A 24,986-nucleotide genomic window follows, 5' to 3' on the forward strand; every position below is an offset into this window, starting at 1 on the left:
CATTGGCACAGCCGGGTTATATAAACCTGCTACTCCCAGCTTCTTCACAGTAACAGTTCAGTGGCTAGAGCGTACGGTCTCCTGGGCTCTCCTGGGAGAACCATAGTCCTATTCTTAGCCTTGAGTTTGCTGACTAACAAAGAACATCGGGAAAGACGCTGTTAGCCTTAGACAACCCACCTGCTTTGTCTGCCCAGCACTGAGAGAGCTCACTTCCTCAGTTTCCCTTTTCTGTCCCTTGGTCCATGGCCACGGTGGCTGTGGAGCAGCCGATATCTCCGAACCTATCTCTGTGCTTTGTTTCCTCTGAGCCACTCCTGTGGGGACCTGGTAGTTCTCCTTGGCCTCAGTTCACCTTTAAGAGCACCTGTGCTTGCCGGGGTGAGGGTGTCTGAGGACACCTACCTTTCAGGAGCTGGGGACTGAGAGTGCGCTCTCTCAGAGGGCATCAGAAGCCCAGTATTGGATAAAGGAAGGGCAGCCATGCTGGCAGGAGACTGTAATTCCCTGTTAGCAATCTCCTTGCTTCCTAAGCAGTTCCATAGATGCCCAGTTAGGTCTCTACGTTCCTCCATTACGCCACCTGATGTTCTGAGACAGGGACAATGACCTGCGGTAGTGAGGGATCATGGAAGAGGGAAGGCAAGGCCAGTGATGCTAAAGAGATGGACAGACTCCAGGAGAAACGGAACATTTAAGCCTGCCTGGTCACGTGTTCCCAGCAGTACGACACATCTGGGGAGACCCAGGATCCCTGGGTGCCCTTTGGCACTAGAGCCAAAGGTATTTGAGCACTTTTAGGAAATCTTTTTTAATTAAGTCCCTCCTACACACACACACACACACACACACACACATGGTAGGGGGGAAGAGGGGAGGAGGGGGGACAGACAGATAGACATAGACACACACGAAGACAGAGACAGACAGACAAACATAGAGACACATATACACACGCAGAGAGGCAGAGACGGAAACAGACATAAACACACACAGAGACAGATAGACATAGACACACAGAGAGACAGACAGACACAGAGAGAGACAAACAGGCATAGACATACATACAGACAGACATAGATACACACAGAGACATACAAACATAGACACAGACACACACAGTTAGAGAGGGAGACAGACAGACAGACGTAGACACACACAGTAATAGACATAGACACACACACAAAGAGAGACAGACAGACATAGTCACACAGATAGACAAATAGACGCACACACACACATGTGTGGGGGGTGGGGAGTTTCTCCCCAAATGTGAGCAGTATCTGCAGGTTATTTCTAGCCGTGGACCAAAGGCACAGAGAAAAATAAAGTGTAGGAGTTTTAGCCGAGGAGAGGTCGTGGAGATGCATCTGAGCAAGACGTTACAGAGGCGGGGTGGACGGGGGAGTGCAGGGTCTTGCACAAGGCCACCTGGCAGCTCATATCCACAGGGTTTGCACTACAGCAGAACCCAGCAATTGCTTCCTACCCTGCCCCCTCCTACTGTGATCTAGAGGAAAGTGAGGGGGCTGATTCTTGCCCTGTACCATCTGCAGCCAGCTGAGACTCCCAGGCAGATGGGACCTCGGTGCCCCCGGGAGGCAGAATTCTGAGATCTCGGCATATGGAGGGGTGGCTGTTTTAATTTTTGTAAAATGCACATCACATGAAATATGTCGTCTTAACCATTTCACAGGATACAGTCTGGTGGCTTTAGGTGCATTCAGTTTAGTCTGTGGCTGCTGCTCCCCATCATTTGCAAATCTCTTGCAAAATTAAGACTGTCCCCATTGTACTGTAGATCTGTTTCTCCTTTCCCCAGAAGTCAGCTATGTGTGTGCATATGCACGTGTGTGTATGTGTGTGTGTGTGTGTATGTGTGTGTGTGCACACACACGTGTGCAGGGGCCAGAGGACAGTATTCAGTGTCTATTATGCTACTTTGTTTTTAAAAGAGACATTTTTATTGTTTTTGGTTATTTGGATGTGTGCGCGCCTCTGCTTGTGAGTGTGTGAGTGTGAATCCAGGTGCTTACAGGGGCCACAGGTATAGGATCCGCCTGAAGCTGCCATTATAGGCTGTTGGGAGCCACCCAGTGTGGGTGCCGGGCACCGAACTCAGGTCCAGACCTGTGCTACCGTATTGTTTCCTCAAAATTTTTCATTTTATATTTATTAGTGTTTTGCATGTATGCCCTGTGCGGATGCCTGGTACCTATAGAAACCAGAAGAAAGCATTTCTATCTCCTAGAACCACCTCTGAGACTTCTGGGAACTGAACACATGTCCTCTGAAAGAGCAATAAGTGCCCTTAACCATTGGGTCCTCTTTCCAGGCCCCTGCCAAGCTTGTGTGTATGTGTGTGTGTGTGTTTAATATTATTTATTATATGAGTACACTGTAACTGTCTTCAGACACACCAAAAGAGAACACCAGATCTCATTACAGATGGTTGTGAGCCACCATGTGGTTGCTGAGATTTGAACTCAGGACCTCTGGAAGAGCAGTCAGTGCTTTTAACCACTGAGCCATCTCTCCAGCCCGTATGTGTGGCTTTTTTGAGGCAGGGTTTCTCTGTGTAGCCCTGGCTGTCCTGGAAGTCAGTCTGTAGACCAGGCTGGACTTGAACTCAGAGATCCGCTTGTCTCTGCCTCTAAGTGCTGGGATTACAAGTGTGAGCCGTCACTGCCAGGCTTTTAAATGGGCACTAGAACTAGAATTACAAATTCAGGGACTCATGTTTGCTCAGCAAATCATTTTCCACAGAGCCATCTCCAAGCCGGAGACGTTAACAAACACCTCTCACTGGGACCTGGAGTTAAGCGGATGGGCTGGGCTGTCTGGCTAGAGAGCCCAGCACTGAGGTTGTACATGCACAGTGCCACCTCCAGCATTTTACACGGGTGCTGGGGAATGAGCTCAGCTCTTCCTGCTTGCAAAGCCAACAGCCTTCTGCTGGTTTAGATTCCACCCGAGTGGACCAGGGAGCGTCCACCAGGTTTGGCCGTCCTAAAACCCGCATCCTTTCTGTGGGGCGGCCTTTTATTCTGTGACACGGGGTCCATGGACCGAGAACTGGCAGTAATAGTGCAGAGGCGTCGGGAGTGTTCACACTGGGACCGTGCAGCTCCGGGAGCCACCTCAGGCTGGAGACTGACAGGCTGGTGGGTTTTCGATTCAAGCCAACCACTTAGTGTGAGATGGCCCATAAGAGTGCACTTGAATTACAGGCCAAAAACCTACAACCCCCTAGAGTAGCCTGACCTTTCTGCTCCCAGGTGCCTTTGGGATCAATGAATGACTCTCTGCTTGCTTCCCCTGGGGGCATTTAGCTGGAGGTGGAAACCTGCTCTCTAGGGCAAGGCAGCTGCAGCTTCTCACCCCCTCCTTCCTGGAAAAGACGCAAGGGGACCCGCTTGGCTCCTTCTCCCCATCCTTCCAGCCGCATACAGGATTCTGGTACCCAAGGGCTAAGAGGATGCTAGTTGCCTTCAGAAGTTTGGGCTCCATTACATGTTGCTTTCCCCCCTGAGCTAAACTAGAATGTTCTGCTGGATGAAGCTCCCACCCCTAAACCCCTAAAGTGAGCGAGAGAGAGAGAGAGAGAGAGAGAGAGAGAGAGAGAGAGAGAGAGAGAGAGAGAAAGGGGACAGCTACTGGAGCTTTGGCTCCAAAGTTGTCACTGTAACCAAAAGAAAAAGGCAGAGTTGAGGAGCCTTTTGACCCCCAGGATTCTGAGCATCTTCTGTTTGGAGCTCTAGCGAATTATATATATAAGAACACGGAGGGACTGGAGGAATGGTTCGAATCCCAGCACACATGTAAGAAGAGATGCTTAACATCTCAGCAGAGGTGGTACACGCCCTTAGTCCGAGCACTTTGGGAGGCAGGAGGAGCTCTGTGAGTTCGAAGCCTGCTGGTTCACAGAGCAGGTTTCAGGACAGCCAGGGCTACACAGAAAATCCCTATCTCAAAAAACAAAAGCAATTAAAAAACAAACCTAGAAGGTCAGGTGTGGTACCATACATCTTAAACTCAGCCCTGGGAAGGCAGAGGCAGGTGGGTCTCTGGGAATTCAAGGCTAGTCTGGTTAGAGTTTCAGGCCAGCCAAGGCTACCTACGTAAGTGAGAGCCCGTCTCAACCAAACCAAACCAAAAACAAGGAAATCCAGGGAGAGGGTGGCACATGTTGCCTGGAAACAAGCAGACAGATGAGGGGAGACGTGACAGTCACTTCATACGTGTAGGTAACTGAACCTAGACACACCTGTGACTCATATTTTAGAACTGTCTTCGTTTTCCAAGAGCCAGATTCCCACCAGGGGGAAGCAGTTGGTAACCCCCTTTCTCCAATCTGCCAGATGCAAGGGCCAGCACAAGGGTCCCTGGGTCCCTTCGTCTGGTTCTCTGCTGAGTTAGACCAAGAGAAGGACTGGCACCTGCCTCCTTCTCCCCAGGTGGAGCTCCGCGGCAGTGAGGCTCCTCTAGGGTTGTTGGCCTTACTAGAGGGGTTTAGGGCTGGGGAGAAGGGTGCAGCAGAGACGCCCTACAGAGCAGAGGTTTAACACTGACAAACACCGCCGAGTAGTTCATGAACTCTATGAACTGCTTTAGGATGCCCATTCCCCATCACTGCCCATTCCCCATCACTGCCCATTCCCCATCACGGGTTGGCCCAGGAGGCATCCTTGCCTTAGAAACCTGTGTTCTGTGATACCTGGGGGGGGGGGTGTGGAAAAATGGCCCCCAGATAGCAGGAGGCACAGGGCAGAGGCCATGAGACCAGATTAAAGGTTTTTAATCAAAGGGATAAGGTCATTAGGGCCTTGCTCTCCTGGCTCCACAGTAGTTTCTGGTATTATGGGGGACATGGTTGGGAGACAGCTCAGGTTGCTGGCCAGGCTTTTCTTGTCACCGTGTTCTGTAGGGACCACTGTATCCATCCACAGCCCCAGTCCTGACATCTTTTCTTTCTGGTCCTGTGGGCAGGTGCCATTTATACCGTGAAAAGGGGCCATAGAGGGTGGCTTGTCCAGAACACAGTGTGCACCGGCTCCTCCCCCAGCCTGGGCCGGGATGTGCTGAGCACGCACAACACAACAGTACAGTGGATTCTGGGCTGGTACTTTTCCACCTGGCTTGAATTATCGCAGAGAGCCTGAGATGCAACCGAGCAATGGATCCGTCATGGTCCCGTGTCTTTAATGAGTCTGCCCTTGTCAGAACCCATCACCTCCCTGGCCCAAGGTTGCTTGAGGTGTGAGCTCCCAGGAGGGAGGCCTTGGGGCCTTTTTTTCTTTTCCTGTTCCTGCAAGCAGCCAAGAGCCTGAGGCAAAAGGTGGGACACCCACTAAAAGGCCACTTTGCACCCCTAGAGCTGAGAGCTTCCTAAAGACAAGGACTCTTCGAATTCTAGGCTTGTTTGGACTTGGTCCTCCTTGTTCTAGGTTTGTCAGCTCCCAACAGCTGAACCTGATGCTGTTCTATCTGCTCCAGTGCCCTGTCCCACCCCAGACCACTCATGCTTCCGGGGACCTTCATAATCCAAGGACCACAGGTCTCCTGGGGCACAGGGCCTGGCACCCCATAATATCCTACAAAATGTGTATTAAAGGGAAAGACATGGGGGGTCATCACTGTCCCCCATGTTATTTTGGCCCTGGGCTTTCTTTCTCTGGCCTAATGTAAGGAGAAGAAATGCTGCCCACTTGCGCTCTGACCCTGCGGCTCAGTGCAGACTTACTAAATGCTAAAGTATGGAGGGGAGAAGCCAGGGGGCTTCCCAGTCAGTTCCCCAGGGGCCTGGTGGGAAGTGATGGTTTTATAGACAGGGAGTTGGATGCTTAACAGTGCTGGGATTGGCAGCTGTGGCTACTGTGCCAAGGCTTGGAGCCTTCTCCAGGGAGAGCCCCGACCAGATGGTTGTTCTAGAAGAAGCTACAAGGCCATGGGCGTGTCCTTCAGGCTCCCATAAGATGACTGACAGCCTCCTGATCCAACAGAGGATCTCCATTCCTTACTGACCCAGCCATAGCTTCTTGGTCACTGGAGGCAGCTGTCCCGGGAGCAGGGCTTTGTGTTGTGAAGTGCCAGGCACAGGCAGGCCTCTGGTCCCAGGGGCCTCAGTACGATGGCTGGCTGGAGCAGGAAGGGGCTCCCCAGGGGCCTGCAAGAACTGGGTCGGCTGTGACATTTGGGATCCTTGGCACTGAGTGAACCCTGAAGGGCCTCGGAAGGCTTTGGCTCACATTCATGGTACTCTGAACACCAGACTTGCTCTCCAAGCAAACTCAGGCTTGCAGGAATAACGGAAGTCCCCTTCCTCCTGGCAGGTGACCCAGGCCAGGTCACTGCTGGGCAAAGAAGCCCGGTGGACTTAGGTCCCCCATCCCCTATGGGGGTACCCATGTGCAGGGAAGTCCATATAACTGCATGGGGCCACCCCATCCGATTCCTCTCTGAGAGTGGGCTCTCACCACCCTGCCCTTGGGCAGTCTCCCCTTGCTTTCTCCCCTGGGCTGTGGGAACTGGGTGGGTGCAGGGCTGGCTGGGAAGGTGGGCGTCCTGGTGCTCAGACTCTGATGGGCTCTTCTCTCAGTAACTTAGGGGTGCCGCCAGGCCGGGGGAACTGCCCACTCACTGTACCTCTGCCTTTTGACCTCATCTACACGGACTATCATGGCCTGCAGCAGATGAAACAGCACATGGGGCTGTCCTTCAAGAAGTACCGGTGAGAGGCCCATGGGACCACAGCTCCTCCCCCATGCCTTTCCTCCTGCCAGCTAGCCCAGGGTAGACCCAGATCCAGAGACTGCTGGGACCACAGCTCCTCCCCCATGCCTTTCCTCCTGCCAGCTAGCCCAGGGTAGACCCAGATCCAGAGACTGCTGGGACCACAGCTCCTCCCCCATGCCTTTCCTTCTGCCAGCTAGCCCAGGGTAGACCCAGATCCAGAGACTACTGGGACCACAGCTCCTCCCACAGGCCTTCCCTCCTGCTAGCTAGCCCAGGGTAGACCCAGATCCAGAGACTGCTGGGACCACAGTTCCTCCCCCATGCCTTCTCTCCTGCTAGCTAGCCCAGGGTAGACCCAGATCCAGGGACTACTGGGACCACAGCTCCTCCCCCATGCCTTCCCTCTGCCAGCTAGCCCAGGATTGACCCAGACCTAGGGACTACTGGGACCACAGCTCCTCCCCCATGCCTTCCCTCCAGCTAGCTAGCCCAGGGTAGACCCAGATCCAGGGACTATTGGGACCACAGCTCCTCCCCCATGCCTTTCCTCTGCCAGCTAGCCCAGGGTAGACCCAGATCCAGAGACTGCTGGGACCACAGCTCCTCCCCCATGCCTTCTCTCCTGCTAGCTAGCCCAGGGTAGACCCAGATCCAGAGACTACTGGGACCACAGCTCCTCCCCCATGCCTTCCCTCTGCCAGCTAGCCCAGGATTGACCCAGACCTAGGGACTACTGGGACCACAGCTCCTCCCTTATGCCTTCCCTCCAGCTAGCTAGCCCAGGGTAGACCCAGATCCAGGGACTATTGGGACCACAGCTCCTCCCCCATGCCTTTCCTCTGCCAGCTAGCCCAGGATAGACCCAGATCCAGGGACTACTGGGATCACAGCTCCTTCCCCACTCCCCCTCCTGCCAGCTAGCCCAGAGTAGAACAGTGCATGGCCCTCTTCCTCCTGTCCCAGCCTTCTCTTCCCTCTCCAAACCACTTCCATCCCAGACAAATCACTGGCCACCCTTTAGAGTCCGCCATGGCTCTCCCAGATGGGGGCTGAAGCCTGGTAGGATGGGAGGTGACCTGGATGGAGGGCCTGAGGCATCCCAGGGGATGAGAAGGGTGGGAAAGAACCCCTTGTGGTCAAGATGTCCCCCATAGAACCTGGAGTGGGGCTGTCAGTCTTACCCCGGTGGCCCAGGATCTAAGGCAAGAGCTTTGCAGCCAGTAACACTGGTTTCGTTTAGCACCAAGAGCTCTGCAGTTCAAGCCTGTGCTCTAATGCCATCAACAGCGTGATTTTATTAGAGGGAGGTGACAGCCAGCTTTATTGCTTTTGTTATTAATGTGTGCTGTCTGCACATTGCCATCTTGCCTGCCCCACCCCCTCCCTGCGGGAATCAGGAATCCTGCCAACCTCAGCACTCTGCAAAATTCTGGGTCACCCAGAAGAATGCTGGGCCCTGCCAGCTTTGCGTGTGTGGTGGGGGTGTCTGAGTGTCAGCACCTTTCTTCAGGAGCCACTCAGGGTAGGATGGGCAGGTAGAGTTTCTGCAGCCATGGTCTCAGAGTGGCCTGGCCCCGGGTTAGCAGATTCTGTCAGAGCTCTAGGGTTTAGACTACAAGCTTTAGGGGTGGGGGTGGGGGAACAGTGAAGGAGGGAAGCCAGTGATTGGAACTTCTTTTGAGCCCTGGCTAGGAGGGACCCCCTTTGCAGAGAAGGCTTGGGGCAGTCTCCCAAGCTCAGCTGCCTAGGACCCCACCCATAAACACTGTTCTTCCCAACAACGCACAGCTTACAAATAACAGTAGACAAGGAGCCCCTCACCCCTTCAGATACCATCTCTCTTCCTAGCCTTACTCCAATGGAGATGATGGAGTGGCTTCTGGATTCCAACCAGGGGCCCTGCAGGCATCAAGAGAGGCTGCCGCTATTCCCGTTGGGGAAGCTGGCACAGAGAGGGTGCAGCACACACAGCAAGGCGGTGCCTAGGTGACAACATTGTCCAAGTACTTCCCTGACCTAGCCACAGCACCGCCACAGGGGCACCCCCTAACCCAGGGACACACAGAAGGGTGTGACCTCAGTGCTGGTTCACTCTTGGGGAGGACAGGTGCAGAATCCGAGTCATCGACACCTTTGGGACGGAGCCAGCGTACAATCATGAGGAGTACGCCACGCTGCACGGATACCGGACCAACTGGGGTTACTGGAACCTCAACCCCAAGCAGTTCATGACCATGTTCCGTGAGTGCTACTGGGAGAGAAGGGGGTGCCCTGTATGTGCAGGGGTGTGTACCCCTATGTGTGCAGGAATGGGTCTCTGCATGTGTGCAGGGGTGGGTCTCTCCATGTGTGCAGGGGTGGGTCTCCTTCCTCCTGGGCCAATGGAATGAACTTAAGAAGCACCTACCATCCCCTTGGGTAGAGAGAAGCAGGCATCACAGAGATTCTAGAAGGTGTGTCCAGGGCTACTAATGACTCAAGGCTGGGAGCTCTCAGAAGCACATGGCTAAGAGCAGGGGCCCAGTGGCCTTCCAGAAGCTTCCAGGACCAACCAGAGAAGTTGGAAGCAGGGTGGGGCAAATAAACATGGGTCTTTCTATGCAAAGGGATGATAATTAAGCAGATGGATGAGTCTGAAGGTTCTGGGAGCTTAGTTAAGCTCCAACACTGGGGTGAACCTGAAGGAAGGGAACTCCTTGGGAGCAGAGTATCGGCCATTTGTAGCTTGTTTTTTATTTCTAGTGCTGGGGATCACACCTCAGGCCTTATGCGTGTGAGGCTAGCTTACACCCCCAGACTCCCCACTTTGAAAAACTTGAGAAGGCTCTCAATATGTACCCCAGTCTGGCTTTGTACTTCCACCTCAGCCTCCCAAGTGCTGGGGTTTCAATCATGTGTGGTTCTTGGTTAAAGGTCTGTCTGGTGTCATTGAGCTTTTGGGGCATGACAGTGGGGCACACACATGCCAGGGAAAGTCATGTGGGGACATGTGGGGACGTCGGGGGACAACTTGCAGGAATCAGTTCTTTCCTTCTGTCATGTGATTCCCTACAATTGAACTCGGGTTGTCAGGCTTGGTCACAGGCACCTCCTCCACCCTGAGCCATCTCGATGGCCCTCAGCTGTGAGCAGAGCAGCGTCGTCTTAAGGATCTAATTTGTGGTACTTCAGAGGCTCTGGGCCAGAAAGCCAGATAAGCCATCTCGTTAGAATTTCCTCTAAATTAAGAGCTGAGCTGTTCCTCGCCGTTCCCAGAGACTTGCGGAGGATACAATCTTCATCTGAGGCGTCAAAGTTGACATTTCTGTCAGCAGCTTGGATTCAGGCCGCGCTGGGCAGAGATGCGGCATCAGAGTCACTGAGTGACAGCCTCATTAGCTTCCATAAGGGTGGGACAATTCCTGCGGCCCACGGAGTCTAGAGAAGGAACACTGAGGTCCAGAGAGTTACCGCGACCTGTCTAGGGACATGCAGCTCTGGGGAACGCACTCTTTGCTGGGGAGCCAATTTAGAAGTTCTGTGAGACCCAGAAGGGAGTGCGGTTCTGGCGCAATGTGTCACGAGAATAAAGTCCGGAGGGAAAAGATATCAAGGGGAGGGGAGGGGACCTGAGGTAGAGAAACAAAACCTATAGAAATTGAGTCTTGGGTCATGACCCACAAAAAGGAAGTTCAGATTTGATAAGAGAGACCCCAGGGACTGGGTATATGGCACTGTTTGGCTGGAGAAGAAACTTTGCAGGCAGAATGACTGTAGATGGCCGGAGGGTTGGAGGTCGGTGAGGGAACAGAAAATAGGCTAAGAGGCTTCTGCCAGAACCTAATAAGCAAGCACTCAGGTAGCAGAGGCTGGAGGATCTCTGTGAGTTCGGGGCCATCCTGGTCTACAGAGCAAATTCCAGGACAGCCAGGGCTACACAGAAAAACCCTGTCTCAAAAAAAGAAGGACTTTCTAACAAAGGTTACCAAGATGAATTACCAAGTAAAAGAGCTTGTCACCAAGCCTAACCACCTGAGATCCATCCCTGGCACTCACAGCGTGGAAGGAAAGAACCAACTCTCACAAACTGACCTCCACATATGCACCATAGCACACAAGTACACACACACACACACACACACACACACACACACGCACGCATGCACGCACGCACGCACGCACGCATGCACGCACGCACGCACGCATGCACACATATGCACACACAGTTAATTAATTAATTAATGCTAAAAATATTTTTAAAAATTATTTGTGAGAAAAGGAAGACTTGTCCCAAGGTAGAGCTCATTGAATATGAAGTTACAGATGTGGCAAACTCCTATTCATCCTCCCGAACCCCAATCAAATGTTCCGTCTACTTTCCCCACTGCTTATGCTCTTCCCTCCTCCTTCAGTTTTGTGTGTGTGTGTGTGTGTGTGTGTGTGTGTGTGTTTTGAGACAGGGTCTTAGATAGCCCAGGCTGGCTCTCTTTCCCTCTCCTGGCCTAACCTTCATCTGCCCTGAGCCTTTTGCCTAATTGTCCCAGTTGTTTTGTTTTGTTTTTTTTTTTAATTGGCCACCTCCCTTTCTTGTCCATTCACACTGACTGATTCAGATAATTATATTCTAAATCTGTCCCTTCTGGTGGAGGCCAAGGCAGGCCTGATGTGTCCTCAGCTGCTGAGGAGAGGGAAGTAGTCAGCCCAGCTAGAGGTGGACAGGAGGCAGCCAGGCATTCATCCATCCATCCATCCATCCATCTGTCCGTTCATCCATCCATCCATCCATCCATCCATCCATTTATCCATCCATCCAGAGTTTCTGGTGGCTTCTGTGCTGTGGGGTGCTTCTAAAGTGGAGAATTTCCTGGGAGACAATAAAACTACCCACAAAGAGAGGGCTCTGGACCTTGGGGCAGGGCTCTGCCTCACCTCCGGAAGCCAAGAGCAGTCAGCCAGCCCAGACCCACGTGCATTCCCAGGCATTGTGACAGGAGGCATCAGGACCTGGGCACACAGGAAGGCAGGTCCTTGATTCCAGGTCCCAGGACCTCCCAGGACTGCCACCAGAGCTGGTTGAGCCCAAGGCAGTTGAACAAGAGCAAAGGCAGGAGACTTCTCCTGTGGGCAGGTTTGCCCACACCTGACCCTCGGACCGTGGTTGTGTTCTGTGTCACAACCCGGCTGTTGCAGGATGGGAAATCTCATTAACTAAAAACCAACACAGAACAAAACTTTAAAAACAGGTTGAATTTTAAAAAACATTCATCAAATAAGGAGAGATTCCCCCCATTTTGATTATATAATCTTTTAGGTAAATCGTGTGTATTGGGTAATCTTTTAACCAGAATGCAAAAAAAAAAAAAAAAAAAAAAAAAAGGAAGAAAAAAAGGAAAGAAAAGAAAAAAAAAAGATGCTTTTCTGGAAAAAAAAATCTAAGCAAAACAAATAAATAATTAAAAAGAAATAAAACTCACTTTGTCCCCAAGGGACAGGGAGGAGGTTGGGCCCTGCCCTGTCTGGGCTGGGTTCTGGTAGAGAATTAGCAGACATTTATTTTAATTCTCCATTGTGTTCTCTACAGAAAACCAGCTTGGAGTGGGGGAGGGGAAGGCTGGCAGACCCCAGAGAGGCTCGTGGGGGGCAGATGATGGGGGTGGGGACCATGCAGGATTTTATATCCACAGCAGCTATACAGGAACAGTGAAGGTGCTCTGGCTGAGACCGCTCAGGAGGAGCTGGGGACAGGGTGAGAGGGAGCTTGGCCTGTGGGGTCTCGGGCAGGTCTAGGAAGCTGACGGGACCCAAGTCGGAAAGGATTGTTCTAGAGTCTGCCAAGACAGCTTTGGAAACAGCTGTCAGTATCCGGGGGGGGGGGGATGATCTAGGTGGAGACCCCTGTGCAGTGATCTGTGCCGCCTGAGAGAAAAGAGCCAAGGTGGAGACGGTGCTCTAGAGAAGAGTCTGAGCAGGGAAAGGAGTTCCGGCCGGGTTACCTCAGGGTCAAGCCATCTGCAGACATACTGGAGAGCCAGGTGGCCCTGGAGGGTCCCTGCTCCCAGCTCTAGGGCACTCTCTAGTCCAAGCTAGCCCACCCATGGGAGCTCTCCCCACATGCTCAGCTGAGACTCCAGGGAGAGGCACGTGAAGGGCCCAGGGCTTCTGCCTGGATGTTTGACAACCCCTTCTTCCCCTTTTGTGTCTGGGCTGTAGCTCACACCCCAGACAACTCCTTCATGGGCTTCGTGTCCGAGGAGCTCAATGAGACGGAAAAGCAGCTCATCAAAGACGGCAAAGCCAGCAACATGGCGGTGGCGTACGGCAAGGAGGCGAGTATCTGGAAGGTGAGCCCCAGCGAGCCCGCTGCCAGCCACGCCACCGGCTCCAAAGCAGGCCATACTTGCTGCGTGTGGGCCACGCCCACACCAGTGCTGACAAAGCCAGTGTACCTGCTCTGCCTATGGCCACAGGCCACAGCTATTCTGCCACAAGGTTCTGGTGTCGATCACATCCACAACCGTGAGGGCTCCAGCCACACAATGGAAGGCTTGCCTAACCCAGTTCGAGTCTCTGTATTATTGCAAACAGTCCCTAAAGAGATGGCAAACCCCTACACTGTTCCCAGCAACCTGGACGGTTGCCCTGTGGGGGACTCTCATGAAACCCTCCAGCCTCATCTCTAGGAACTAATAAGTGATGCAAACCCCACAGGCAGGCTTTAGGCTGAGCTAAAGTGGAACTTGATGGGATGAGAGGCAGGGGTGGGGCTTAGAAATTAAGATGCCATCTTCCAGTTTGGGTCCCCCGTCCTGGGAAACTTCTGAGGGTGGTGCCTGCCTCTGGTCACTAACCTGCTCTCTCTGTTCCCTATGCTCCGTGGCGACGAGGCAGCTCCAGGTACGGACCAGAGGCCTCCACGTGCGCGCCTTTGCCTCACTGCAGCAGTGGCTGCCCCATGGGGTCTCCCTGATGATGTGCCCTTGACTCTAACACTAGCTCCATGGAGGTACCAGGGGGAGGAGGGGAGGGCGAGGGGACACAGGGTCCACGGAGCAGTCTTCCCTGGGTCTCTCCCTGTAAGAGTTCCCTGAGTATGACCACAGACAAGGCTGAGGGTGGGCGGGACAGAAGACAGTCACAGGCAGATGGTACGAAGGCATGGATGGGTTGGGGGTGTGTGTGGCTCAGTTGGTACAAGGTCATCCCAGGTACACAGTCATCATCCTGAGTCAAGCTTGTGACATGGTGATTCTCATGACATATTTGGTACAATTAGATCAGATGTCACAGGATTATAGTGACCGGACAAGAGCCTCAGGGTCTCAGGAACTGGCCAGGCTGAGGTACATGATCCCTTGGTAACATGATGTTTAGTCTTCTCACCGAGTCGGCCACAGGCTCGGGCTGGCTACAAATGTCTGGAGGGGGGAGGGTGGCCTACACGGTCTTCCTATATAGCCCAGTGACTGTGTCTTTAGCTCATGGTCTACCTAGTTTCAAGGGACACCAAGGACTGGCTTTATTGCCAGCCACTGGAACTGCCTCAGGTCGGTTCCTGCTGAGGAAGGAGGAGGTCTAGCACACTGAGGTAATAGCAGAGGCTAGCCTTTGTGCTGTTAACTCCAGGCTCTGCTGAGGGCTCACCATGCTATCGGACCTGTTTTATAGATGGGGAAAGTGAGGCCCAGCAGGCTAGAGTGTGAACTCACATCTAGTCGGTGGCCGAGAGAGTACTTAGCCACAAATGAGCTGAGCTCAGAGCTGAGCTGCTAAACTCCCAGCTCGGCGCTGCCTTCCCAGCGTAACCTGGCTTGTGGTGTGGCAGCCTAAAGAAGGGGACTGAAGTCTGGCCAGATGAAAGTCCATCCGGCTATGGGGACAGCCTAGATCAACCCTATTCAGCCAGACACCTCAAAAAGCAAACAAAAAAAGCTTCTGCTCAGTGTCTGCAACTGGGACAGGTGCCAGGGAAACCCTGGGGCCTCCGTCACCCTCGTCTTGTGCAGAAGCTAGCGTGTTCGGGATTTCTCATTCACGCGTACGTGCGTGCGAAGCAGGCAAGTCGCCTGTCATGTCTTGGTTTTCAGGAGGCTATGGTTTTGGGGCAGTTTGATTATAGAGCTTATAAGGGGCTAAGAGACAGGGTTTGGGGTTCAAGAGGCTGGGGACAAGCCCCAAAGAAAGTATAACACACAACCCAGACAGTCAAGTGGCAGGCAGAGGACACATGGCATAGTGTGACATGAACCCAGAGTTATCACAGCCCTCTGAGATATCACAACCAAGACTGAGTAACATGGAGGAGCACAAATGCACTACAGATGAGTGTGTGTGAGTGTGTGTATGCATGTGGTGTGAATGTGTGTGTATGTGTGAGCGTATGTGTGTGAGAGTGGGTATGCATAAGAGTGTGCATGTGAGTGTGTGCACAAGTGTGAGTGTGGTGTGTGAGTGTATGTGTAAATGTGTGTGACTATGTGAGTATGTGTAAATGTGAGTATATTGTGTATGTATGTGTGTGTTAGTGTATGTGTGAGTGTGTATGTATGTGATGATGTGTAGTGTGAGTGGTGTATGTGAGAATGTGTGTGTTGACTGTGTGTGTGTGTCCTTGTGAGGTCAGAGGACAACCTTCAGTGATCAGATCATCCTTCTGCCCTGAGTGTCCCGTGAATTGAACACAAGTCAGAGGCTTAACTGCAAGCACCCTGACCCACTGAGCTATCTTGCTGGCCCAGCGTTCATTCATGTGTTAACACCTCCCTTGTCTTGTCTGACTTTCACCGGTAGTGGTAAAGTGAGCAGCCTGCATCCTTGCCTTACTGGGCCTAGTGTAAGTGAACACTTTTCCTTTTTCTTGTGTGACAAGAGACCCTGATCCTGTTTTCATTTCATTTAGCTCCAGTCTGCTGGTTTGTACGCGGTACACAGTCGGGAATTAGCTAACATTTATCGATTTTTTACTGAGCCTGTTTTATTTTTTTTTAACTTCCTTTTTACATTTACTTATTTCCTAGAGGTCAGAGGACAATATGGATTCCTGGACTTGAAATCGGGTCAACCGTGGTTGTCAGGCACATAAAAAATAAAAAGCACACACACACACACACACACACACACACACACACACACACACACACACACGATATTTCTTTGGCCCTCTGGACTCTGTTCACAAATGTTAGATCACCGCTGCTTCCTCCTCTCTTCCTTTTCTTTTTTACATTAGTCTTTTTTTCTTGTTATTTTTAGACACAATCTCACCGCCCTGGCTGTCTTTGAGCTCCCTAAGCAAACCAGATTGGCCATGAACTCACAGTGATCCACCTGCCTCTGTCTCCCAGGCGCTGGGATTAGAGTCCTGCACCACCAACTCTGGTTCTTTTTGCTTTAGTTTTAAGGGAAGCTTTGTTGGTCTTTCTGAAGACGGGGTCTTGCTGTGTGGCCCAAGGTTCCTTGAAATTACCCTGGAGCTCAGATCATCCTTGTGGTAATTCTGTCTCAGCTTCTGGGGTGTTGGGATTACAGGTGTGCACCTGGCTTGCCTGGATTTGAATAAAACCCAGAAGCCTTCTTTTGCAGACTTTGCTGCTGGCGCTGTAGCGAAAAAGTTTCTTTCTCCAAAGCCAAGGCTGTCCCCTGGCACCTCTGCTGGGTCCGTAGTCTTAGTTTTCGCCTTTGAGTCTGTGATCCATTACAGTTGACAGTGCAATATAATGGGACGTGCCGAGTCACGTTCTCTCAATTCCGTGCTGCCCCACTGGGTCCCCGGCTCGGGCTCTCTCTCTCTCCTTTTCTTTGCATATGGATGACAAATACCCTCGACTGTCAAAAAGTCAACCTTCCTCCTCAAAAACATACTCTGTTTTCAGCAATGAGGACTGAGTGTGGGATCTGTCTGGACTCAGATGCTCCCTCCCGATGATGTCATCCTGGTGTCTGTCCAACGCTATCCTTGTCCCTCCTGCCACACATAGACCCAGGGTCAGGCGCTCTGTCTGCCAATGCTGTTTTGTTCATTCTAGGTCCTCAGCATTTCCAAATGGATCTTAGCCCCACCCTGTCCATTTCTGTAACAAAGCCTTCTGGGTTTTCAGGAGGATTTTTCTGGTTGCCTTGATTTTTTTAAATGTATTCTGGAAAATAAATATGAAATAAAAAATCATAAAAATAATTTAAAGTCAAACCTGAAGCCGTTTTCTCCCAGAGAGGATTAGATTCAAGTCCCAGATCACCTTAACCAATCATAGCAAGTGACACCGCTCAGGTCAGAAGTGAGTGCTACCCTGGCTCATTCACATCCTTCAGCTAACATCCTATGTCTGCAGTCCAGAACTTCCTCCATCTTCTTCCTTCCCTGGGGAAAGGAAGGGTGCATGGATGAGTGGACAGAAGGACAGATGGACAGGGAACAGACAGACAGATGGGTAGGGACATAGATGGATAAGTGGATGGGGAGATGAGGTTGGCAGGTGGATGAATGGTTGGGAAGATGGATGTGTGGGTAAATGGGTAGAAAGGTGGATGGTTAAGTGGGTTCATGTACTTATGTGTAGATGGGCAGGTAGAAGGATGGATGGATGGATGGATGGATGGATGGATGGATGGATGTACAGCGTGTATGTAGACAGGTGAATGGTTGGATTGACAGGTGGGTAGGTTGATGTATGAGAGGGTTGCAGAGAACCCAGGGGTCTTCAGGACACTCAGGTTTACAGATGGATTTAAGTATTGGGTCTCCTTGGCCTTCTTTGGGAAACTCGGTTCCATGGCTAGAACCAACCCAACCCTAATGCCTCTGGTTTAGTTCAAGCCCTGCAACTCACAGATGGAAAGTATAAGGGCCAGAGAGGAGAGGGACTGCCCAAGTCTACACAGCAAGTTAATAGTCACCCCAGGATGAGACCCTGTCTTCTGAGCCCAGAGAAGGGCCTGGACCTTTGCCTTCTGTGTGTGAGGGGAGGGTCTGTCATCATCTCCTCTTCCTACAGGGCAAAGAGAAGTTCCTGACCATCCTCAACAAGTACATGGAGATCCACGGCACCGTGTACTATGAGAGCCAGCGGCCACCCGAGGTCCCTGCCTTCGTGAAGAACCACGGCCTTCTGCCACAGCCTGAGTTCCAGCAGCTGCTACGTAAGGCCAAGGTGAGGCTCTGGTCACTGTCCTACCCCTGCAGGCCACAGCCCTGGATGACGGGCATCTACCAGGCCAGATATCTCCATGCGCTCTGCCATCCAGGATCCTGGCAGACACTCACTCGGTCCAGAAGGCCGGGAGGCCCTTCATTGGGAGGACTAGGGAAGGGAGCTCTTCCCTCTCAGTTTCAGCAGAGTCCTAGGGCTGGCCAGAATGTAAAAGCTGTTCAGGGCAGTCACACAGGCTGAGGGTATCCCGGCTGGCTCTCCACAGGGCCCTTAGTTCCCCACTGGCCTCTATACTGGGAATGACCCTGAGATGTCATCTGAGGCTGGAAAGCCTCCCCCTAGCATCTAGGCCCTCTCTGGTCTTTCTTTAGGTCTCTTAGATGTGTGTGTGTGTGTGTGTGTGTGTGTGTGTGTGTGTGTGTGTGCATGTGTTGGGAGCAGGCAGGGTGAGGTAACCCCACAGAGCGGCCCTGGGCTCAGAATTACTCATTAAGAACCTTCCTGGAACCAGTATATGGTTCAGTTATGGAATGAATGTTTAGGCAGCCTGGGATAGTCAAGGTGGGAACACTTGTTCCTCTCTTCCCTCCCCAGAAGCAAAGTTTGACAGAGCAAAGAGAGGCTGTTTATAAAATGGGTAGACTGAGGCCCAGGGAGGGGAAAAGCTGTTCATGGCCCACAGTGGTCTATCTGTCTGCATTGCCCCCGAGACCTATGAATGTCGAGGCCATCCTTATCTCTGGCTTCTGGAGTCCTGGAAAGAGGTGGCTCAGCCTCCCTGACCATTGGCCCAACTCACCCCATCCAGGTTTTGCTTTGCTTTAACATTGATTTGTTTGGGTGGGGAGCTGGATCCGATGCGTGCACTGCAAGGTCAGAGAACAACTTCTGGGAGTTGGCTTTCTTCTTTGACCATGTGCATTCTGGGTGTCATAAGTGGCTCTGGGGTCCCAAGAAAACGACCACAGAGTCCAAAGTGTTTCATGAGGGGTGTTGAGTTTTGCTTCTGCAGACGAGAGCATAGCCATGGAAGCAGTGCACGGGGCTTCGGATGCAGACGGGTCCTGTGCCGAAGTCCCAGCAGTCAGGGCTCAGCCTCACGCTCTTACACGATTAGCTAGCCCCGTGCAGCTGGTCAGCAAAGTGCCACTTTTGAGAGCAGGATGCAATCCTCAATCCTCAACACAAAACCTTAGAAAACCCTGACTGGAGGAGGGACTCTTGCCACGTGGTGTCTTCGCTAATCTCTTTCCACGGAAAACTTTCTTCGCCTCATTTAACCCACTGATAAAAGGAAAGAAAAATAAACTAGCATTTTTTATGCTTCTACATTTCTCACATGGAGGTTGAGCTTGGGTCACCGGGCACGGTGGCAAGCACCTCTGCCCACTGGGCCATCCTGCCTGTCCTCTGCTTTCAGCTCTTTATAGGGTTCGGATTCCCCTATGAGGGCCCAGCACCGCTGGAGGCCATTGCCAATGGCTGCATCTTCCTGCAGTCCAGATTCAGCCCACCCCACAGCTCCCTCAACCACGAGTTCTTCCGGGGCAAGCCCACGTCCAGGGAGGTGAGCAGAAAAGCCCTGGCCCCCACCTGGGAGTCCGAGAAGCGGGGTGCCTACAGGTCCCAGAAGGGGAAACTGAGCCTTGGGGTGCAGAGAGGGAAGGGACCTAGGTGGGTGCTTGAGCCCAGCCCAGCTGCAGGCTGAAGCAGTCGTCTGTTGGCCCTGGGCAGGTGTTCTCCCAGCATCCCTATGCAGAGAACTTTATTGGCAAGCCTCACGTGTGGACCGTGGACTATAACAACTCCGATGAGTTTGAAGCAGCCATTAAGGCCATCATGAACACCCAGGTGAGCCTCTGACTGTCATACTGTGGGTCTTGCCTATACTTAAGAAACTTCCTAGAGAACCCACTCAGGCATGCAGGGCTAGCTTGGAAAGGCATTGACCCACATGGACTAAGAAGGGACACATGGTTCCCCACTTCCCAGCTTGGTGTGTGGGTATGGGAAGATGGTGCCTCTCTGCAGGGAACACCCTGCGCTCCCTTGACCTGGCTACTGTGGATCAGACGTCACTTAGCACCTTAGGGGGCCAGGCCCTATGAGCACCCTTGGCATGAGTCAGGAACTAAGCAGGTGTGCTGAGGGTGCACCCCACCACGGGTCTGGGCGGGGCTTCAGCCTCCAGGTAGCTAACCACACACAGCTGTGCTGGGGACGCTGGCTTGCTTCAAGTTCTAGCCCAGCAGGCCTGGCTGGGGCTCAGCCCGTGTGCCTTGCATTGCTGAGCACTGGTCCAGGAACTCCCTATTGAACACCGAGAGCACAGCACCGGGGTCCTTCAGCAAGTGTGGGAGGCCCGGTGTGTGCCTGTGAGAGATGAAGGCGAGGGGCGGGGCGAGGGGAGGTTTGTAGATACAGTCACAGCTTCCGGTCAGCTCGGCAGGTCATTCCAAGAAAACTTACTCTCTCGAGGTTTTAAAAAGTATTTATTTTATTATTTCTATTTCTAGGTGTGTGTGTGTGTGTGTGTGTGTGTGTGTGTGTGTGCTCCAGTGCTCTCAGAGGCCTGAAGAGTGTGTGTCAGATCTCCCCTAGAGCTGGGGTTAGAGGCAGCCGCCGGCCACGAATGTGGGTGCTCTGAGGCAAAGGCAGGGTTTCTTCGAGAGCATCACTTCTTAAAATGTTTTCTTTCTTTTTATTTATGTGTATTAATGTCTTGCTTGCATGTATGTCTGTGCATCACGTGTGTGTCTGAGTGGCCACAGGGATCCCTGGAACTGGAGTTGCAGACAGACATGAGCCTCCTGAAAGACTGACTAGCCAGTGCCCTTAACCACTGAGCCATCCCTCCACCTTCCCTGAGAGAACTTATTCCCCACCCCAACCCCCACCCCCAGTCTGTCTTGGTGGGAGGGGAGCAGATCCCAGAAAGGACACAAAGCAGTGAGTGTCTGTGATGCTGACCTCTTCCCCAAGTGGTGCTGAAAATCCCGGGAGTGCCGAGGGGAACCTTCAGTCCCCTGTAGCCCAGAGGGACTTCGGCATCAGTCCCACTTTCTTGGGAAGCTAAGGCAGGGTTGGGAAGCCCAGCTCACACTGGGCTGCACAGTGACACTGAAGACCAACCCAAAAGTCAGGCAAGCTAGGGGTGGAGAATAGAGTTTGGGGGTGGAGCTTACAGCACAGAGCCCCCGCTGTTTCCATGGCCCTGAAGTCTGCATTTCAAACAGGCACCCGGAGTAACTCTGGTTGTCCTGTTTCAGAAAAGAGGTTTAGTAGCAGCTGGCTGGATCTCACAGGAATGTGGCAGCCGTGAAGAAATAAATGATCCTAAGTGTGGGTCTTTCAGACTTCAGCTACGGAGGAGAGCCAGGAGGCTGACCAAGGAGCAGGAGGAAACACAGGACCTGGGCTGTGGACCCTGCCTGTGGACACACAGCCAAATGGGGCCATTCCCAATGAAAGGACAGGAGGTGACTGATGTGCTACCTCTGTGTGACACCCCCTACAGCCCCCATTTTCTGCATTACTAGTACTTGTCCCTGTCAGACAGATGACAGCGCTCCTGCAGTTTGACCCAGTGGGGTGGTCTCCAGCTGCTGCTCCCAGGCAGAAGCTTCCAGCAGGCTGACTGGACTGGCTGAGGATGCCCCTCACATAGGGAACCTTTGACAGGCTACGGAAGCTGTTTGCTGACCCTGTAGAGCAGAGGAGCCTCGTGTGGAGGGAAATCTCTCTCCCTAGGCTGGTTGTTTAGAACCCTGCTTTCAAACCTTCCCCTACAAGCCCCAAGAGACATCTGAGGCCATCAGCTCAGAAAGCAGAGCAGATGGGAAGCAGGACTGTGGGAAGTATACGTCTGCGAAGGCAGCGCCGGTGGGTGGAGCATCATGGCAGCTGGATGTGGCCTCAGGATGAGGAAATGCACCCGTACTGGGACAGGTTACCTTGCTCTACAGTCAGAGATAGCTGGACCCTGGGTCAAAGAGCAGTGGCTGTCTTGTCTTGGGCTCACTTGGATATTGTTGACACAAAACACGACACTCACCTCAAAGAGATTGTTTATTCCGGAACCAAATATGAGTGACCCCAGCCCAAGAACGCAGATTCGAGTCACCCCAAAGGCCGTGTTCCACGGTGATAACGGTTCCATGAAGCGTCTATAATAACAAATGGAAACTTGTGCATCAACACACTTCAGGTGGGCAGGTCCTCGTAAAGCAGAGGCCGAGCGCTAGCTGATGCTATGCTTGCTTTTTTTGTGGGAATTAAGGGTCCGTTTTGAGGCATGCAATCGAAAAGCTTCTGTGTCATAGTCACAGGGATGTTAGGTCAGATACAGGCAGGCCGAGTGGCTTCTTTGGGGACAAAAGATGGCTCAAGGTGTTCGACTGTATCTACATCCCAGCTCTACATCCCAGCTCTCCCTAACTATAGAAAAAGTTCTAAACAGAGCAGTTAATCAACCTGTGAGGATCTTGACAGTATTTGTGGCTTTTTTTTCCTTCTGGGAGCTTCATAGGGTCAGGGGTGGGCCCTGTCCCTAGGGCGGACCCTGTCCCTAGGAGGCAGAGCCTAGCATGGTCCTGCTAAGTGTCCTGATGTCACCTGTCCTGCTGAGGAGGAAGGACACAGCCCCCCCCTGGACACTGCTGCTCCTGACACCTGCCCTCCTGGGCTGGTGGTGTCATCCAAGGTGGCTCTGTGCTGGGCCTGATGGGACAGCAAGGGCTGAGCAGTTAGAAGTAAGGAGATGGCAGACGCCTTCGTTGGCTTCTTTATCAGGTGTTTGCACGTATGTGCACACAGTGCTTGCATGTTTATTATGTGTATGTTGTATGTGTTGTACAGTATATTTTGTGCATTTGTGTATATGTTGTGTGGGTTGCATGCATGGTATGGATACATTGTATGTGTGTCTGTATATATGTATACATGCACATGTGTATATGAAGGTTCAAGGTCAACATACATGCTTTTTTTTGGTTTTTTCCATGTAGCCCTGGCTGTCCTGGAACTCGCTTTGTAGAGCAGGCTAGCCTCAAACTTGGAAATCTGCCTGCCTCTGCCCCCTGAGAGCTGGAATTAAAGGCCTGCATCACCACACTCGGCCATCTTCCCTCTCTTAATCTCTACCTTTGATTTTTTTTAAATAAAATCACCTTTATATTTACTTTTTAGTATTTATATTGTGTATGTGAGTGTTTTACCTGCATTTGTGTACCACATGCATGCCTGGTACCTGTGAAAGTCAGGAAAGGGTGTTTGGCTCCCAGGAACTGAAGTTAGGGATGGTTGTGAGCCACCATGTGGGTGCTGGGGAGTCTAACCCAGGTCCTGTGCAAGAACAGCAAGTATTCTTGGCCACTGAGCCATCACTCCAGCCCCCACTTCCAATTTTTTGAGTCAGGGTCTCATTGAACCTGAGGCTCATCCATGTGGCCAGGCAGGAGTGGCTTCTAGACGCTTGCACAGAATCCACAGAGCCTTTCTCTGGGGATGTGCGTCTGATGTACCCGGGCATGACGTGTGACAAGATTCATCTTGTGCTATCCAACTGTGATTGTGAAGGCGCTGTGCTCCTTTGTATGAATGCTCTGCCTCTTTTGTGGGATACAGGGTGAGGGTGGGTGCTTCCGCATGCGTGAGTGTCTCCTGAACACCTGCTGCATGCCAGGTACCAGGACAGACTGAAGGGGCTCAGTGGTGGACAAGCCGTGGTCCCCACCTTCAGTGGCTTTGCAGGCTCATGCAGGAAATGTCGACCCAGGAGCTAGCCTGTGCTAGGAGAGAACCATGTAGCCGGTGCTAGGGTGCTGAAAGGCACTTAGAGCACTTTCCCCATCCAAGGATGGGTAGACTCAGATGGCTCAGGGGTAGGTGACACCCTGGAGGGTTCGAAGTGCTGAGCTTTACAGAAGGAGAGGAATGGGGCAGCAGGGAGAGATGAGGCCTGTGGATTCTAAAGCAACATCCCTGGAGGTATCCTCCAGGACGCACACAGTGTGAACTAGCAGGGGGCCTGGTGGGCAGTTGATTGGCTTTCTGGGCTGAGTACCAACCTGGTCTTGGTACTGAGCTTGGGTAGGGCCTGTCTCTTCTGCAGGTAGACCCGTATCTGCCCTATGAGTACACCTGTGCAGGGATGCTGGAACGGATCAACGCCTACATCCAACACCAGGTAGGTCACGTGTGTCCTCTGCCCCAGGGGCTTGGGGCTGTCACTCCAAAGTTGGGGGACCATACTGGTGCCGGGATCTATGTAAATGGCAGCTACAGAACAGTCATCCATCTATTCAGCTCTGCACCCCATAGTGGAGGTTGGGACTTGGGGGGTCCAACAAATTATGGATACCAGTCCTGATCTTACCTCATGAACCTGAAAAACCAAGAAGCTAGTTTTTTTAAAAAATCATTTCTGGGTTTGATAACAGCTATTAGAACCCACAGTGACCCCCTGCTCACCACCCTCAAAGGATTTGATCAGATAGGAGCTTGAGAGGTCTGCCCAGAAAAAAGTGGGGGGAAGATCCGCTCTTGTGTAGGCTCAGCCATGCCATACGGCCCCAGTGAGCAAGCAGCAGACAGGCTCTGGCAGGCAGCCATCTTCTCAGCCCACGCAGAACGAACAGAAGCAGGCCAGTGAGGCACAGGCTGGAAGACCTGCCTCCTGGGGTCCTCCAAGGGGTCTAGGTCAGACCCCATGATCTGAGCTGCCTCAAGCTTCAGGTGGCCTGGGTTGTGTTCTCTGAGACTCCAGGTGTAAGAGGAAACCAGAGATGCTGTAGGGCTTGGGGACAACTGCTGTGACACTTAAGATAGAAGAAGTTGTGTGTGTCTTACAACCAGTCTCCTGGTCTTAATGATCAGGCCTATGGCTGGCCAAGGTTCAGAGTTCTTCCTCTATATGGGGCCCAGAAAGACCCAGTAGAGGTCAAAAAGTAAGGGGCTCAAGGCCAAAGCCACAAAACTAGGGCTCACCACAAAAGAGGATGCCCTCAAAGCTCACAGAAACATTACTTGCCAGGACCTAGGGTCCCCGAGAAGAGCATCAGAGGTGAGCCCGAGGCTCTGTCCCCATGCTAAGCAGGGCTCATGGGCCTCAAGTTGAAGTCCTGAGTC

At 52.4% G+C, this 24,986-nt stretch overlaps 1 protein-coding gene across 1 annotated transcript in view; it reads left to right on the forward strand.

Annotated features, from left to right (window-relative positions):
* Positions 1-24,986, forward strand: part of MGAT5B (alpha-1,6-mannosylglycoprotein 6-beta-N-acetylglucosaminyltransferase B) — a gene marked incomplete at both ends in the record, with an annotated part of 67,297 nt that overhangs the window by 41,260 nt on the left and 1,051 nt on the right. The window contains 7 exons of the mRNA XM_080922640.1: positions 6,599-6,730; positions 8,843-8,976; positions 12,925-13,055; positions 17,703-17,858; positions 19,279-19,425; positions 19,593-19,709; positions 23,971-24,045. Of these exons, the coding sequence (XP_080778766.1) occupies positions 6,599-6,730; positions 8,843-8,976; positions 12,925-13,055; positions 17,703-17,858; positions 19,279-19,425; positions 19,593-19,709; positions 23,971-24,045 (892 nt within the window). The remainder of the gene's footprint in view (positions 1-6,598; positions 6,731-8,842; positions 8,977-12,924; positions 13,056-17,702; positions 17,859-19,278; positions 19,426-19,592; positions 19,710-23,970; positions 24,046-24,986) is intronic.

This window comes from Micromys minutus (genome assembly GCF_963924665.1).
Source record: "Micromys minutus genome assembly, chromosome: 10".
NCBI lineage: Eukaryota > Metazoa > Chordata > Mammalia > Rodentia > Muridae > Micromys > Micromys minutus.